A 16287-nucleotide genomic window follows, 5' to 3' on the forward strand; every position below is an offset into this window, starting at 1 on the left:
AACTTGTCCAATGGTCCCTCAAGATCATCCATCCCAGGCAACTGGGTGGCTCAGTGGATTGAGAGCCAGACCCAGAGACAGGAGATCCTGTGTTCAAATTTGATATCAGACACTTCCCAGCTCTGTGACCCTGGGAAAGTCACTTTGAAGTCCATTTCTGAGTCCTTTCCACTCTTCTGCCTTAGGACCAATACACAGTACTGATTCCAAGATGGAAGGTAAGGGTTTAGAAACATAGATCGTCCACTCTTTCATGGGACAAAGAGATAGAGATATTACTACCCAAGGTGGGTGCTAATGGGAAATCATCATTAGCTCAGACTAAGGACTGAATCCTTTTATCTTCAAGACTAGTTGAAGAAGAACTTCCCTAAAAAGGTCATGGGGGACTTTGCTGATTATCATCTCATCCTCCCTTGGGTCTGGGGCAATAATTCTTTCCCCATTGGTCATTTCTTCCTAAGTCCTTATATAAGGGCTATCCATAGAGCTCAGTTTTCAGAGCTTCTGATGACTCAAGTCCAAGATTCCCAGTGAGGTGAGTAGGAGAACCAGGTAATGTGGGGCTGGTCTGAACTAAGAGTCTTGGGAAAAGCTCAATGAGTATTACTCCAGGCCTAAGATGACCACTATGGCCTCACTCACATTGGGATGAAACTCCTTTGCTTCCCTACTTTCTGACCCATTCCACTGGGAAGCGAATTTAGACTGGAGCAATGCTCCTTCATTTCATTGATGAAAGGTCTTAGAATGTTGAGGTAATGGGAGGGGCAGGTTGGATTCTGGAAAAGGGGCAGATCTATGCAGGCAAATCAAAAATTGTCCTTCCCTTCTTGTCACTTCTTTCCTTCTCCTGTCTTCAGGGTCATGTTCCACAGCCCAGAATGTACTTACTATGAGAAGTTTCTTATTCTTTCTAAGGTTCTTTTTAAGTCTCAGACAGTGAAGGACAGCGGTGTGTCCCTAGGAGTGAGCAGAGATGAAGCTCCATCTGATCCTCTCGTTTGTTCTGTTGGGGACAGTCTCCTCTTTTCATTTGAGTAAGTTTCTCATACCTCGTTCTTCTATTTTCTTTTCCTGTTCTTTTTTTGGGGGGAGGGGGCCAAGGCCCAGGTCTTCACTTCATTCTTTTCTCAGCTCAGAAGGCCAACAAGATTGGTACAAAAGAATGTTGTATTTAGAGTAAAAAATTTGGAACTAGAATTGGGTCTGCCATTTTTCTTTGTGACTCTGGGCAAATCATAGTACTTTCCTCAGCCCTCACTTTCTCATATCTGTAAATGGGGGATGATATCACAACAATACCTGACCCGCAGGATCATTGTGATTTATAAGTGAGGAAGAGCTGTAGATATGGGATTATTTGATATTATTCAGCTCAGACCTAGTATCAGAGTTTTCTGTGTTCTCTGACCTTCTGATTTCTCCTGATTTTCTCTGAATCCCTCTGAGGGACAAACTTTCCACATCTTAGAGGGAAAGATCCAGCTCATTTCTAGGCTTTTTATAAGATTCTCATTTCCTTTTTGTCTTCTATCTGAAATTTCACTGTGTCAGGCAGAAGACATATCCCCATTCACATAAACTAGAAGGTGATGCTGTTAGCTTCCCTCAAAATAGAGTAGAAGAGGTAGCCTCTATTAACTAGACAGGATTCAATATTGTTAACTATTTTAGCGGTATTGATGAGTTGAGAACTTGATTTCCTGATAAAAATCAATTAAAAGAACAGGAAGAACAATTGTTGTTATCACAGAGAATGAGGCTCTCAAGAGAGAGTCACCAGAGGAAGCAGAGACACAGAATCAAGAACAAGAGATGCCAGAAGAAGAGGAGTTCCTGGCCTCTGCGGAAGGTGATTCCCGGGCGGAGCAGGAAGAAGCCACAGAGTTAGTTCCAGTCCCATCTACCAAGGAAGATATTAACGTGTGCCCCAAGGAAGAGGATGTAATTCATTTGAAAGGCAGCCCGGAGTGTAAGACCTGTCGCTATCTGTTAATCAGACAATGCCAAACATATCAACAAGCGCAGGTAAGTACAAGCATTGATAAATGGTGAAGAGTATAGAGAAAGATTAATTTGATAAGGAAGGCTTGAAAGATAAAGGTCTCATTCCTTCCTTAATTTCCTATTGGGAAAGGCCCCTGGATATCATAGAGGCTGGTTGAGAAGTCAGGAGGCAGAGCAGAAAGTGTTGGTTGAACTATGTTGAGTGAAGTACAAGACAAGGACTATTAATAGAAGGATGGAATCACAAAATGTTAGATCTGTCAAGGAAATATGGAATGGCAATGTTGAAGATGAAAAGACTTCAATAACATATTGAATAGAAGTATAGAACCTTGGAAAATAGAACATAGATCTGGAAGGGATCTTAGAAGGTAATTTCTCAGAGCTAGAAGAAGCCATAGACCCTCAATGGACTATAAGAGATCAAAGGCATATTATTTGCATTGAACTGAACCTTGGAAATCACCTAGTCCAAGCTCATCACTTCACATATGAAGAAACTGAGGCAGAAGTTAAATGACTTACAAAAGATCAATCAATAGATAATTAAAATAGAATGACTGAGGTGGAAGAGACATTAAAATATATACTACTAAAACTTAGAAAGCGTCTTGGAATATAAATCATGGAATGTTAAAGTTGAAAGGAATTATAGCTATAACCTACTCTAAGCTCCTTATTTTACAGATAGAGAAATTGAGGCCAAGAACAAGACTTGATCAATATCAGATAGCTATGTAGTGATAAAGCAAGGAGTGAAATAAGGATATCCTGGATCCCATTTTAGGACAACCCACCAAATTATTCATTATAGAAACCACACATTCAGCTTGTTTTAACTGGTCAGATAACCCAGTTGATAGAGTCTAGCTGAAAGCAAATTAGATAGACCCCAATGGCCTAGGTCTTGCCTTGCACACTTTAGTCTTAGGAAGGCTTGATGTGTTGGGTTCACTGCTTTGAGTGAAATTTCCAAAACTCTATTGTTTTGAGGTATCAGTTCCCCCTGGAGTCCCCTTTTTAATATGTATATGATGGAATCTTTGGTATAAGGACAACTTGCTGTAATAGGATGGTTGGAAGGAAAGTACTCTTTTTTTTTTAAACCCTAACCTTCCATTTTGGAGTCAATACTGTGTATTGGTTCCAAGGCAGAAGAGTGGTAAGGGCTAGGCAATGGGTGTTAAGGGACTTGCCCAGGGTCACACAGCTGGGAAAGGAAAATATTCTGTAAATCTTAAAGTATTTTATGTGATGATGATGATTATGATGATGTTATTTTTCTGTACATGTGAATTAGGAGAATGCCATTCAAGACCCTAAAGAACATTACAATAACTCTTTATGAGAATTATAATGCTTGCCACAATTATTATTATAATATGGTGGGATGGTGCCATTTATTCTCATTCCTAATTTCTCCCCTATATCTCATCTTTTCAGTTTACTTGCCAGAGCTGCTACAGAGGTAGGCTGGTAGCCATTCATAGCTTCGCATTCAACTTAATACTCCAGCAGTCAGCTTGTGCAATCAACCAGGGCCAAGTCTGGATTGGAGCCCATGTTTCTGGTTGGGTAAGTGACGGGAATCTATTATCAGTCATGATTATTTCTTTCTTGGATCTCCATTTAGGGGCTATGTTAACTCCCCATTGTCAAACGAAAATGGATGGCTTTTGGGCACAGCCAGTGATGTCTCCTTGTTATGCCATGAAAAATCAGAGTTGAGTTAGGAACTTTGGGAGTGATTTGAAGTTAGGTATAATACATAACAGAGGTGCTGCTTATAGATCTGTCCAGAATAATGCCTAGTATCGCCCTGGATGTGCAGGACCACACCTACTCTTGTTGGCAATGAACCTGGATAGCAGGAGTATATTGTCAGCCTGCTATCCTGTTCTGTCTTCCCTATCTAGGGAGAATTGCATGTGTGGGGTCTGTGACTCTTTTCATCTTCTCATTCTATTTCCCTTCTAGGGTGCCTGTTTGAGATACAGCTGGTTGGATGGAAGTAGATGGGATTTTGCTTACTGGGCAGTAGGTCAGCCTGGAAGTGGTGGAGGCCAGTGTGTGGCTTTGTGCACAAAAGGTGAGTAGGAATCAGGGGCAGTGGAAGAATGGGGCTCATAAGAGGTAATGAGAGGAAAAGAAGCCTCCTTTATTTTGCTCCCTTTGGTCTTTGCACCCTGGTGCTGCAGTTCTAGTCTCTAGGGTCAAGGCAAAAGATAGCAGAAATATTAAAAGTCCTGGGCAGTCTTTGATCATTGAAGATGTCCCATGAGAGTTTATTCGAGATAACCTCAAGTCAATGGACCCCTTTGGGGGAGAGGTCTTTGGGCTACTTTGGGTCCCTTGTGATGGAGAATGTGGTTGATGGGGCAGTGTTGCTCTTTGATGGGTGGTCAAGGTTGGAAGGGAAGAGGGAGAAATGGAAAAGGGGGAGGAGGAGGAGGATGAAGCCCTGAAGGTCTCCTATTGTTTCCACAGGGGGTCATTGGAGAAGAGTTCCATGTGCCCATAGTCTTCCGTTTATCTGCTCTTACTGAACCAGGCCAATCCATAGACTTTCCAATGGCTGCCACAAAGACTCCTCTGCAATGTCTCCCGTCAATCCTTTCCCTTCCCTTTCCTGGGATTCCAGGTCTCCTTCGGTTGCAATAAACCAGAGTTTTTGAAATGAGAATTGGACTCCTTTGTTTGTTCTCTTTGCATCCCACTTACATTGAGAAGGGACTTGTAGGAGACCACTATACTTCACACACATTCCAAGAAAGTGCTTATAAGGGACCATGTTTTTAAGGAGGAAGAAAGAAGCATGCAAGTAGGATAGATAGCCCAAATGGAGAAAGAGAATTGGAATGAGCAGCTCCTTTGGTTCCATGATTTCATATTCTTCCTTTCTTCCTTCCTTCCTTCCTTCCTTCCTTCCTTCCTTCCTTCCTTCCTTCCTTCCTTCCTTCCTTCCTTCCTTCCTTCCTTCCTTCCTTCCTTCCTTCCTTTCTTTCTTTCTTTCTTTCTTTCTTTCTTTCTTTCTTTCTTTCTTTCTTTCTTTCTTTCTTTCTTTCTTTCTTTCTTTCTTTCTTTCTTTCTTTCTTTCTTTCTTTCTTTCTTTCTTTCTTTCTTTCTTTCTTTCTTTCTTTCTTTCTTTCTTTCTTTCTTTCTTTCTTTCTTTCTTTCTTTCTCCTCTATTTTAGAATCAATATTGTGTGTTCTTTCCAAGGTAGAATAGTGGTAAAAGCTAGACAATGAGGGTTAAGTAACTTGCCAGAGGTCACAAATCTAAGAAGTGTCTTAGGTCAGATTTGAATCTAAGATTTCTCATCTCTAGACCTGGCTCTAAATGCACTGAGCCACCTATCTGTCCCCATGTGCTTTATTTCTAGTAGGGACCTAAGGACATAGATAGTCAGAGATGGAAAGGACTCAGAATTTGGTCCATGTAGCCTGTGGACCCCAGGGTGCTGGAATAGCTTCAAGCACCTCTGATATTTGAGTATGAAGAAACCTTCAGATGATCTAATCCAGGAGTTCTTAACCAATGTTTGGATCATTTAGCATCTTGGAAGTCTAGTAAAACCTATGGGACCTTTGCTGAGAATATAATTTTTAAATAATTGTAGGAAATACAAAATTCACTTTCCCCTTTCCCAATTCCTAGACCCTCTGAGATCAATGAAGCTATATAGATTAATAACATCTGACCCAAACCAACTCCCTCATTTTATAAATGGATGGGAAACTGGGACTCAGAGAGAGAAAGGAACATGGGTCATATATTCATAGATTTAAAGTTGAAATGGACCTTAAAATCCTTCAGTCTAAGTCCTTAATTTTATACAATGAAGACCCTGAGGCTCAGAGAAGGAAACTCATTTGATAAATATGTTAAGGAGCATAGATAGGTCTAAGAACCTTGTCTATCTGTTTCCAGACCCAGCTATCTTAGTACTATGTTGCTATAAATATTCCTGACATAATCTGTGTGGACATTCTTTATTTACTCTTTCTCATATTTTCCCAATCCAGGAAGGTAAGAATGGGCTATGATCTAGAAACCACAGAAAACACAAAAGATTATTGACTCTAAAGAATGGGAGTGACTTCATGGAAAGGGGAGCATGGGTTTGGAAGTAGAGCATCTAGACTGGAGTCCTGGGCCTGCCATTCACTAGCTGTATGACATGAGTCAGTGCCTTCACTTCTCTGAGGAGGTTTTCTCATTTATTAAATGTGGATAACCATGCTTGCCCTGCCTAGCACACAGGTAATGTTGAGGTGGGGAGAATTTAGATATTAAAAAAGTAGGTAAAGGGGAAACTAGACAGTAGAGTGGATAGAGGGTCAGACTTAGAGCTGAGAGGGCTTGGGTTCAAATCAGGTATCAAAGACTTCTTAGCAGTATGACCATGGGCAAGCCACTTAACCCCCATTACCTAGTCCTTACCACTTTTCTGAATTAGGATAGATACTAAGGGTTTTAAAAAAAAAGTAGGCAAAGCACATTTAGATAATAACACGCTAACTAATGTGTTATTATTTTTAATGAAGGTCTGAAGTCATATTATTGAAGGGTTACTTTAGCCCTAATTGGCTGTAGAAGTGCTCCAGGTGTGCTGAAGCAGAAGGAATACAGAATAGATACACAGCTCCATAAGTCACTTTGTTAGAGACCCTAGCAGGGCATTTGTCCAATTAGAGAATGAAAGAGTTTGTCTTAGGTGTGTTTCTTTGTCTGTCAAATGAAGAAGATAATATTCCCTCTGCCTTGCACATATAATTACATTCCCTTACTCACACACACACACACACACACACACACACACACACACACATGTTATGTGGTGTTGGTTCCCATTAAGCAAAGTCTCTAAGCTGTGCTCCTCTTTCTCCTCCTTCTCCTCTTCCTTCTCCTTCTCCTCCATTTCTCTTCCTCTTCTTCCTCTTCCTCCTCCTCCTTATCTTCCTCTTCCTCTCATGACTTGGGAAATGTCCTTTTGCTTAGCTGCTTCTTACAAGAGGGAGGGCATCTTGGAGGGAAAATGGACTTGGGGATCCACTGGAACCACTTTCCTAATTTTCCTTCTATCTTTATCTTATTGCAGAAGGTGTTGCTGATGTAATGTTAGCAACTTCTATTTCTAAAATATTGTAAGGTTTAGAAAGCCCTTTCCACACAGCTACGCTGTAAAGAAAGTACTACAAACATTATTAATCCTATTTGAAGATGGAGAAAACTGAGTCTTAGAGGAGAGAGTCCTGAGGTTATCAAGATCTTGCTTTCTATCCAGGACTCTTTCCACCAAGATGCTTTCTTGCAAGGTCAGATTGTCAACCAAGAAATTTCCTTGTAATTGAAAAGAGTGCATCTGTGGAGATCTGAGAAAGAGAGTGATGTTCTTGAGTTCTTGTCTATCAATCATACACAGATCAATCAACCATCAAGCATTTAGTTCTGGGCCAGGTAATTGAGTGTATGCAGAGAAACAAATAGAAACATACCAGAGTCTGTGGTCAGGGATGACAGTACTGTGATCATAGAAATTTTCCAAGGAAGCTTTGGTTTGGAAGGAGTAGAAAGTGTTGGAATACCCTCTAGGGTATCTAATAATTTGTTATTTAGTCTACTGGACTGCTTTTATGTTGTTGCCTTTTTTTGTGCAAGAGAATGAGTGAGGAGAGATTGAAGTGATTTGCACTTTTCCAGCGTCTGGCACTAGAGAACAGACTTATTTGACTGGTGGATTGGGGATATGAAAGGAGGTTAGTGGATGGAGGAAGTGGAAAGTTATCTCTGAAATTCAGCACAAGGACCAGGCAAGCTCAATATGGGAATAGTGGGTGGCTATCCAAGGATTGGGAAATTGTTTTTTAGCTTTATTCTACTCTCTTTCTTTCCTTTCTGTACATTCTCTTTCCTCCTAAGCTTCCCACCTCCCCCATTCTCCTCCTTCCTTTCCTCTTATTCTCTAGTCTCTTTCCCCTCCTACTAGTTTTCCTCATATCTGATACTCATAAGCACCATTCCCATCTCCCCTTTACTTTCCTTTGTCCTGTAATTCCCACTCTTCCATCTCTAAGTCTATGCACCTGTAGGGACGTTTTTGTTCTCCTTATGTCCAGACCAGTCCCAATCTCAAAGTGGGTGCAGATGATTGGGTGGCACATACAAATGGAGAAGTATCTAAACATGAAACAAATATCAGCCAAAGCCATTGATATTGCAGAACAACTGTCTCTGTCAGTATTTCTCCAGAACTCAGATAAGTGACTTTGTCCCTCACCACTGAGCTTATCTTGCAGCTTGGGGGATTGGCCAATCTCAGTGACCAAACAGCTTAGTCTACCAAGACTCAGGATTGAGTGTCACCCCTCCTCTCTCATGCTAAAAAGAAAGGTCTTGAGATTCAGGCTGGGGATACTTAGGGGCATGAGATAAAGCTGTACCTACATTCTCTTTGAGATATAATAGAAATTAAAAATCAAAGTTCCTATCTTAAACGACTCTTAAGATTCTGAAGTTTCCTACTTGTGAGCCCAAGATTTGGGGTTCTAATTCTATATATTTTTTCATGCCTAGCATAGAAAAACATCTATCTCACCGTCATTGCCAACCCAAGCTCAGCTAGTCATTGCATGGCTTTATGTTTTTGCTAGAGAGCCTTTGAGAGAGTGTGGATGATTGACAGTCACTCTTCCCAAATGATGAAGGAGAAACTGAAAAGGCATCTTCTTAGGTCTAGGTCCATTGACTCATTTTCTTACCTTAACAGGACTCTGATAGAGATTATTCTTCTTACTCTGAATCCTTCTCTTGATCCCTAGGACCTAACACTTTCTCTTAGAAGACAGCAGTTTTGTTATAGTCCTGATTTCACAGGTAATATTCCTCCCTCTCCCCAGTCATATGAATCACAACTTTCTTAAAACTGAAGTATTTCTAACCTTTCCTGGGGCAGATCTCAGAAGGAAATGTTGTTCCCTTCAACTTAGGGATCTCATGTCAAGGCACCTCCACAACAGATTTATGACTGGCACCCATAGCTGGTTACTTTGAGCAGCTTAGGAAAGATGGTCTCCCCTCAGAGGTTAATGAGGAACCCTACTTGTTTTTAGCTGATCCTCCCTCAGAACTGGGGCAATAACATCTTCCCCACCCTGTCACTTCCTCTAAAACATTGATATAAGTATTTAAGGTTAACATTCAGTCCTCTGAGGCTTTGAGAGCCTGGAATTCAGAGGTGAGTAGTGCCCCTTGTAGGAGGAGGAACAAAGACTCATGACTGCCTGAAACAAGACACTCAATTTGTTTGTCTTCAGAAGTCTATAATTACCTTCCTCCCTGCCCCCTGCCCACTTTCCCCAAAAGGTGTAAAGATTATCTCACTGTTCCTTGGTTTATTCTACCTGGAAGAGAATTTAGGGTGGGGCAGTGCTTGTCAATCAATTCAAGAAGGAGTTCAGGGTTCTTGGAGGGGGGGATGAGAGATAGGGAAAAAAAGATACTTTTAAAAATATAAACTAAATTAACATTACACTCCCTCTTCTATTTCCCCATCCCAAGTCCCACACATCCTTTTTTCCCTCTCCCCCCCTTTTCCATGACCCTGTTTCCCAGGCCAGTAGTTTCATTAACAGAGATAATTTCTTCTTCCATCTAAGGTTCTTCAGAGAAATGCAAGGTTGAGAAAACGTGTGTCTACATCCCAAAGACTTAGCAGCAATGAAATTTGTTCTCATTCTGTCACTTGCCCTGTTGAGGACAGTTTCCTGTCTTCTTTTGAGTAAGTTTTTCAACTCTCTCCCCCTCTTTTCTCCACCCATCTTAGTTTCTTATTGATTCCTCTTGTTGATTGATCTAATCAAATTTAGTTATAGAGGAAATAGAATAGAAGGCAAGAAAGATTTTATGGATTTCATGCCAGGCCTGGGATCTACCCCTAGGCCTGTCATTTAACTGGACTTATGGAACTACTAGAAAAGATATCTGAAGAACCTCACGATTCTATCCAATTCTTCATCAGTGTGCTACAATAGAATGAGAGCTGGATTTGGAGGCAGAGGTCCTAGGTTCAAAACCCTGAGTTGTCATTTGTCACCTGTGTTAACTTCTTTCATTTTCCTTAACTATAAAATAAAAAAAAGTTGGATTAGATGACCTGAAAGGTCCCTTCCTATTATAAATCTATGGCCCTAGGATCCCAAGTCACTTTTCCTTGTTGAATTTTTGTTTTCTACTCCAAAAAAAGGGGCCTAATTGCATTAGCACTACCAATTTATTTTGTGATCCATTTTGAGGAAACCTCTATAAAGAACTCTAGAAATGTGGGCTTTAGGGGGCAGCTGGGTAGCTCAGTGGACTGAGAGCTAGGCCTAGAGATGGGAGGTCCTAGGTTCAAATCTAGGGTCAGACACTTCCCAGCTGTGTGACCTTGGGCTTAATCCCAACTGCCTAGCCCTTACCACTCTTCTGCCTTGGAGCCAATACACAGTATTGACTCCAAGACTGAAGGTAAAGGTTTAAAAAAAAAAGAAATATGGGCTTTATTCATCTCTGTATATTGCCTCTACTTCCTTTTGGAGATTATGGACTCTTCCTATGTATAGGGGTAAAAGATCTGAAGCTTTTCTTATGTCTTTTAGCTCCTTTCCCCCATCTCCACTGCTCCTCTTTATGGTTTTGCAATATCAATGAAAAAGAATGTTCCCATATCTTTGGACTGAAATTTGTTACTACCTCTGTCTCCAACCAAAAAGAGATCACTTCAGAGAAGGGCTTCTTTTGATCTTTTAAATAAGTTTATTGGTAAAACAAGTCAAGTGTGTATTTCAGTGGCCATGGCTAGTGAATGCTGATAAATGCTAGTTCTAGGCCTTACCATTATTGACAAACTGTATTATTAAAAAGTGGTATTTTAAATAAAGTCATGAAATGTTCCCAAGATCTGAAAGTCCTCGGAGCTGTCCATGGTACATGGAGGGAGATGAAAGAAAGAGTATGGTTAATACTGGTTATACCCTCTCTCTTTATTCAGGAAATGAGAATTTTAAGCTAGAGACACTAGAAGAAGTGACTACCCAGTCTGAGGAGCTAGAGATGCCAGAGAAAGGAGAGGTTCTTACTTCTGTGGACAACTCCTTTGAGAAAGAGAAGGAAGAGACCACAGAGTTAGTCCCAGCTGCCAAAGAAAAGAACACTCTATGCCCCAAGGAAGAGGACACAGTTTATGTTCCAGGGAAACCAGGGCTTCAGACTGACAAATATGTGTTAGGCAGAGCACTGAAGACATTTACAGAAGCCCAGGTGAGTGGAAGCTGGGCTGAGGTGGAGGCCCTGGGGATAGAGAAATAAAGTTTGGGAGATTGAGAAGTGGTTAGAAGATGTGGATCTTTTCTCTCCTAGCTTAAATTATTTTCCCAGGGAATATGAGGTATCACAAAGGCTAGTGTAGGTGTAGAGATAAAATGTGTTATATCTGTCCTGAGAATTCCTTTGGGGGCAATTCCTGGAAATTAGACTGATATCTGAGCCTCTGAGATTCAATTTAAGTGATACTCCCTGTCTGTTATCATCACCTTGTACCCATTCTTGCCCTTTGTCTCTATGATTTCTCAGAAATACTGCCAGAAGAAATTCAAGGGCAATCTAGTCTCCATCCACAGTTACTACTGTAACTACAAACTCCAACACTTAATTGCAGGAATTAACCAAGGGCAAGTTTGGATTGGAGCTTACACCACCACTAACTGGGTAAGAAAACAGGTCAAGTATGCACATAGCTATTTCTTCTATGTCTCTTCTTAAAAGGGTACCAATGATTCCTCCAACTTAGCCTAGATCCTTGAACTTCTAGCTGTGGAGAAACTCTGGTGATACCTACCCTCACATCCTGTCATGGTTTTCCCAAGAAGCATGGTTAGAGAAAAGGTCTCTATGAATCTGAGACTGGTGTAGATTGCTCAGTTCCCAAAGAAATGCTCCTTAATACCCACAATTCTTTGGTATCCAGCAATCAAAGATCATATGTTGGTAGTTAAGAATCACAGAGTATTCCTAGTTTTTTTTTTTTTTTAGGAAAGCACACCAATGGAATACATATATTGCTGAGTCAGAAGACATGGTTTAAGTTCTAGTCTTACCATTTATTGTTTTTGTTTCATTGACTTTATGCCTTAATTTACTTCTTTGTGAGTTGAGATAGTTACACAAGATGACCTGTAATGATATTTTCAGACCTAAAACTATGGGGTTTTTCTCCTTGGCTTGGATGTTTTGGAGTTAATCAGTGTCTCCCATTTTGACCTGCCTCTTCTCATCTCATCTATAGAGTTTCTGGAAAAAATTCAGATGGACCGATGGGAGCAGCTGGAATTTTTCATATTGGGCAATAGGCCAGCCTCTCTTTGGTTGGGGCCGATGTGTAGCTCTGGGTAAAAATGGTACGTCAGGGAACATGGAAGGTGGGAGAGTGACTTCAAGGGAGTCCTATTATGATATCTTTGTTCTATCTGAATTTCCTGAAAACCATAACTTCGACTCCAAAATTATAGGTTGGGATGAAGAGTTGCCATCAAAGTGACATTACAATGGCATCCCCATAGGGAAATTGGGGTAATTTCCTTCTTCGTTTGAGTGCAAAGGAGAATGCTATGGTCCTTTTTGGTCCTTCTAACTTTGGAGGAATAAATTTGGGACAGTAGAGTTCACTTATGGTTAGGATGATGAGGGCCATATGATTAGCAAAAACAAAACAAAACAAAACAAATGGACTTGATTCAAAGTAATTGTATTTGAATCTGTTCTCTTCCATTGACTAACTGTAACCTTGGGCAAGTAATTTCTCCATAAGCCTCAATATTCCCATCTATAAAATGAAAGGTTTAGGCTGGATGGTTACTGAGGTCCATTTCAGTTCCACATTCTATGTATAGAGTCCTTCCAGCTCTGGCATATTAATAGTGTGTAAAGCTTTTAGGGGTAGGACCAGAAGACCATATTCATTCTGCTCTCTCCATACAGGTAGCTGGCGTAGGAGCCCATGCCTTCGGCCATTGCCTTTTATCTGTTCCCTTTGAGTCAAGACCCTCTCCTGAAATAAACTCAGATTTCCTGCTTCTCCTTCAAATTCTTGTCTTGTCATCATTCAGATATTGTCCCCATCCCTATTTAGAATAGATCTGAAATGGAACACTTAGGGTTATGCAACTCAGAGTTGAAAGGGATATCAGAGATCACCTAGTGCAAATTCCTCCCATTTTAAGAGGAAGAAAACTGATGCTTATAGAAAAGGAAGTGACTTGTTCAAAGTCACGTAGATATTACAGAGTAGAATTTGGATTCAAATTCAGTACTCTTTACATCATGTAATACTATCCCCTCCTTTAAATTCCTTTAATATTGCTTAGATTTGAGATCAGTTTTCTCTGGCAAACTCTGTTTTGTTTTTTGTTTTTGGCTTTTTTTTTTGGAAAATTTTATTTAGACAGTTTAGAACATTATTTCTTGGTTGCAAGAATCATATTCTTTTCCTCTCTCCCCTGCTCCCACTCCTTCCTGTAGCTGATGCTCAATTCCACTGGGTTTTACATGTGTCCTTGATCAGAATCTATTTCCATATTATTGATATTTGTATTAGAGTGATCATTTGGAGTCTACATTCCCAATTTTATTCCCATTGAACCATGGGATCAAGCAGTTGTTTTTCTTTGGTGTTTCTACTCCCACAGTTTTTTCTCTGAATGTGGATAGTGTTCTTTCTTGTAGATCCCTCAGAGTTTTTCAGGATCACTGCAGTGCCACTAATGGAGAAGTCCATTACATTCGATTATATCACAGTGTATCAGTCTCTGTGTACAATGTTCTCTTGGTTCTGCTCCTCTCATTCTGCATCAACTCCTGGAGGTTACTCCAATTCCCATGGAATTCCTCCACTTTATTATTCCTTTGAGCACAATAGCATTCCATCACCAACATATACCACAATTTGTTCAGCCATTCCCTAACTGAATGGTATCCCCTCATTTTCCAATTTTTTGCCACCACAAAGAGTGCAGCTCTGAATATTCTTGTACAAGTATCTCTTTGGGTTATAAACTTAGCAGTGCTATGGTTGAATCAAAGGGTAGACAGTCTTTTAGTGCCCTTTGGGCATAGTTCCAAATTGCCCTCCAGAATGGTTGGATAAATTCACAATTCCACCAGCAATGCATTAATGTCCCAACTTTATCACATCCCCTCCATCATTCATTACTTTCCATAACTGTCATGTTAGCCAATCTGCTAGGTGTGAGGTGATACCTCAGAGTTGTTTTGATTTGCATCTCTCTGATTATAAGAGATTTAGAGCACTTTTTCATGTGTTTATTAATAGTTATTTCTTTAACTGAAAATTGCCTATTCATGTCCCTTGTCCATTTATCAATTGGAGAATGGCTTGATTTTTTGTACAACTAATTTAGCTCTTTATAAATTTGAGTAATTAGAAACTCTCTTTTTTTCCCCCTGGGAGAAATTATAGAGTTCATGATTATTTATTTTCCACTTAAGAGTCTCAGATATTTTTCAAAATGACAGCTGAAAATGCTGTCCAAGTTTATAAGGCATGCCCCTCACAACTATGCGAGGGAGAGAGTTCTGGATTATGAGATCCATTTAGCTGTTTTGGAAACAGGTGATATGATTGGTTTATGATCAACAGCCAGGGATAATAACTGACATTTACATAGCCTTTAAAGTTTACAAATAATTAACATGTGTTATCTCACTTGAGCTTTATAGCTTCATTGTAAGGTAGAGAGTATATAGTTATTACTATTCCCATTTTACAGATGAGGAAACTGAGGGGGATTGACTTTCTCAGGTAGTAGGCATCCTTGGTATGATTTGAATGTGTTTCTTCCTGACCATGCTACTTTCTCTCATCATGCTACTTCAAAGCCAGGATGACAGAAACTTAACATAGAGGCTATAGCACTGAGCTACCAACTGCTTATCAACTTGGGTAATGAGTGGGGAGGAGGGAGAGGAAATGATTATCAGGAGAAACATCTCCCACTTTCCAGATCTTCCTTCACTGGTGTAAAAACCCCCCAACAGTGACACTATTGTGAGCAATAACCTCTTGGCCTGTCCCCACCTGGTTTCTGTGTTCTAAGATCTCTTCCAGCTCAGGTCTGACCCAAGCTTTATCTGAGAGGCTAGAGGAGGGACTCCCATCTGTAGAGCATCACCACTTGTAGCTGGCTACATCGAATGATTAATTCCAGTTAAAAGAAGTTGCCTTTTGTCTTTTTCTTGAGGCACTAGTGATACCATTACTATAGTGTCTGAATGGTGTCTGTTGCATGAACATCTTTATTTCAGTGAATAGAAATGAAGGCTTGGCACAGTATGGGTGGGTTGGGGGAAACAGGAGAATAAGCAAAAAGCTCATTTTAGTGCCATTCACAATGGGAATCAGGGAATGATCTAGGGTTCCATGGCTAGAGAAAGGTAGAGTAGATCAGGAGAGAGACAGAGATAGAAAAAGAAAGGAGCAAGAGAGACAGAGAAAGGGATGAGAAAGACAGAAAAACACAGAGAGAGGAAAGAACAGGAGAATCCATTACACAGTAAAGAATCATAGAATTTCTGAGTTAGAAGGAGTCTCAGAGATCATTTAATTTCATTCCAACTTAAAACAGAAATCTTGATGAAGAATGTTCCTGATAATGACAGCTGTCCAAACTAGCAAAGTGGGCTACCTTAGAAGGAAGTAAGACCCCTCCCTCTTTACTGGAGGTCTTCAAAGTATGGAACCCTGGTTGAAGGAGAAATTCTTTGTTCAGTGCAAGTTGGATGAAATCACTTTTGAAAACTCTGAGGTTCTGTGACTCTGGCCAACTGGTAGCCTGTACTTGGGAATCTCTGATCAGGGGACAGCCACTTCTTCCTGAAGGAGACAATTCTATTTTGTCGAAGCTCTTATTGTTAGGAAGTTCCTTCCTGACATCTGAGTTGAAATGTGCCCCTCTTCAACCTCCAGTCATTGTTTCTAATTCTACCCTTTGGGGTTGAGTAGAAGTAAGTCTGATCCCTCTTCCAATATAAAAATATAATTAAAAAAAGAAAAGTCTTTCCTTCCCTAGGTATAGCATCCCCATATCCTCTGAATTATCCTTATGAGGAAATTGAGATTAGGATAGTAAGCGGTTAAGTGTGGCAACTGAGTGAATCACAGTGATCCATCTTGTGACTCAGTTTGGGAGCTAGCTTAGTTGCTAATTCAATTATGGGTCTAC

At 40.4% G+C, this 16287-nt stretch overlaps 1 protein-coding gene across 1 annotated transcript; it reads left to right on the plus strand.

Moving 5' to 3' along the window:
• Positions 1–512: 512 nt before the first annotated feature.
• On the plus strand, positions 513–4693 carry LOC100618988 (bone marrow proteoglycan). Its single transcript, XM_007497467.2, has 6 exons — positions 513–538; positions 922–1040; positions 1757–2031; positions 3454–3585; positions 3988–4099; positions 4498–4693. The coding sequence occupies exons 2-6, from the start codon at positions 980–982 to the stop codon at positions 4554–4556; spliced, it is 639 nt and encodes a 212-aa protein (XP_007497529.2). The 5' UTR covers positions 513–538; positions 922–979; the 3' UTR covers positions 4557–4693.
• The last annotated feature ends 11594 nt before the right edge of the window (positions 4694–16287 follow it).

Source organism: Monodelphis domestica, chromosome 6 (genome assembly GCF_027887165.1).
Source record: "Monodelphis domestica isolate mMonDom1 chromosome 6, mMonDom1.pri, whole genome shotgun sequence".
In the NCBI taxonomy this organism is placed as follows: domain Eukaryota; kingdom Metazoa; phylum Chordata; class Mammalia; order Didelphimorphia; family Didelphidae; genus Monodelphis; species Monodelphis domestica.

Bases quoted from the DNA above. Each gene is read 5' to 3' on its own strand.
- LOC100618988 (XM_007497467.2), top strand. From the start codon at position 980: ATGAAGCTCCATCTGATCCTCTCGTTTGTTCTGTTGGGGACAGTCTCC. The intron at 1,041-1,756 runs GTAAGTTTCTCA...TTGTTATCACAG, and splicing joins AGTCTCCTCTTTTCATTTGA to AGAATGAGGCTCTCAAGAGA. The intron at 4,100-4,497 runs GTGAGTAGGAAT...TTGTTTCCACAG, and splicing joins TGTGGCTTTGTGCACAAAAG to GGGGTCATTGGAGAAGAGTT.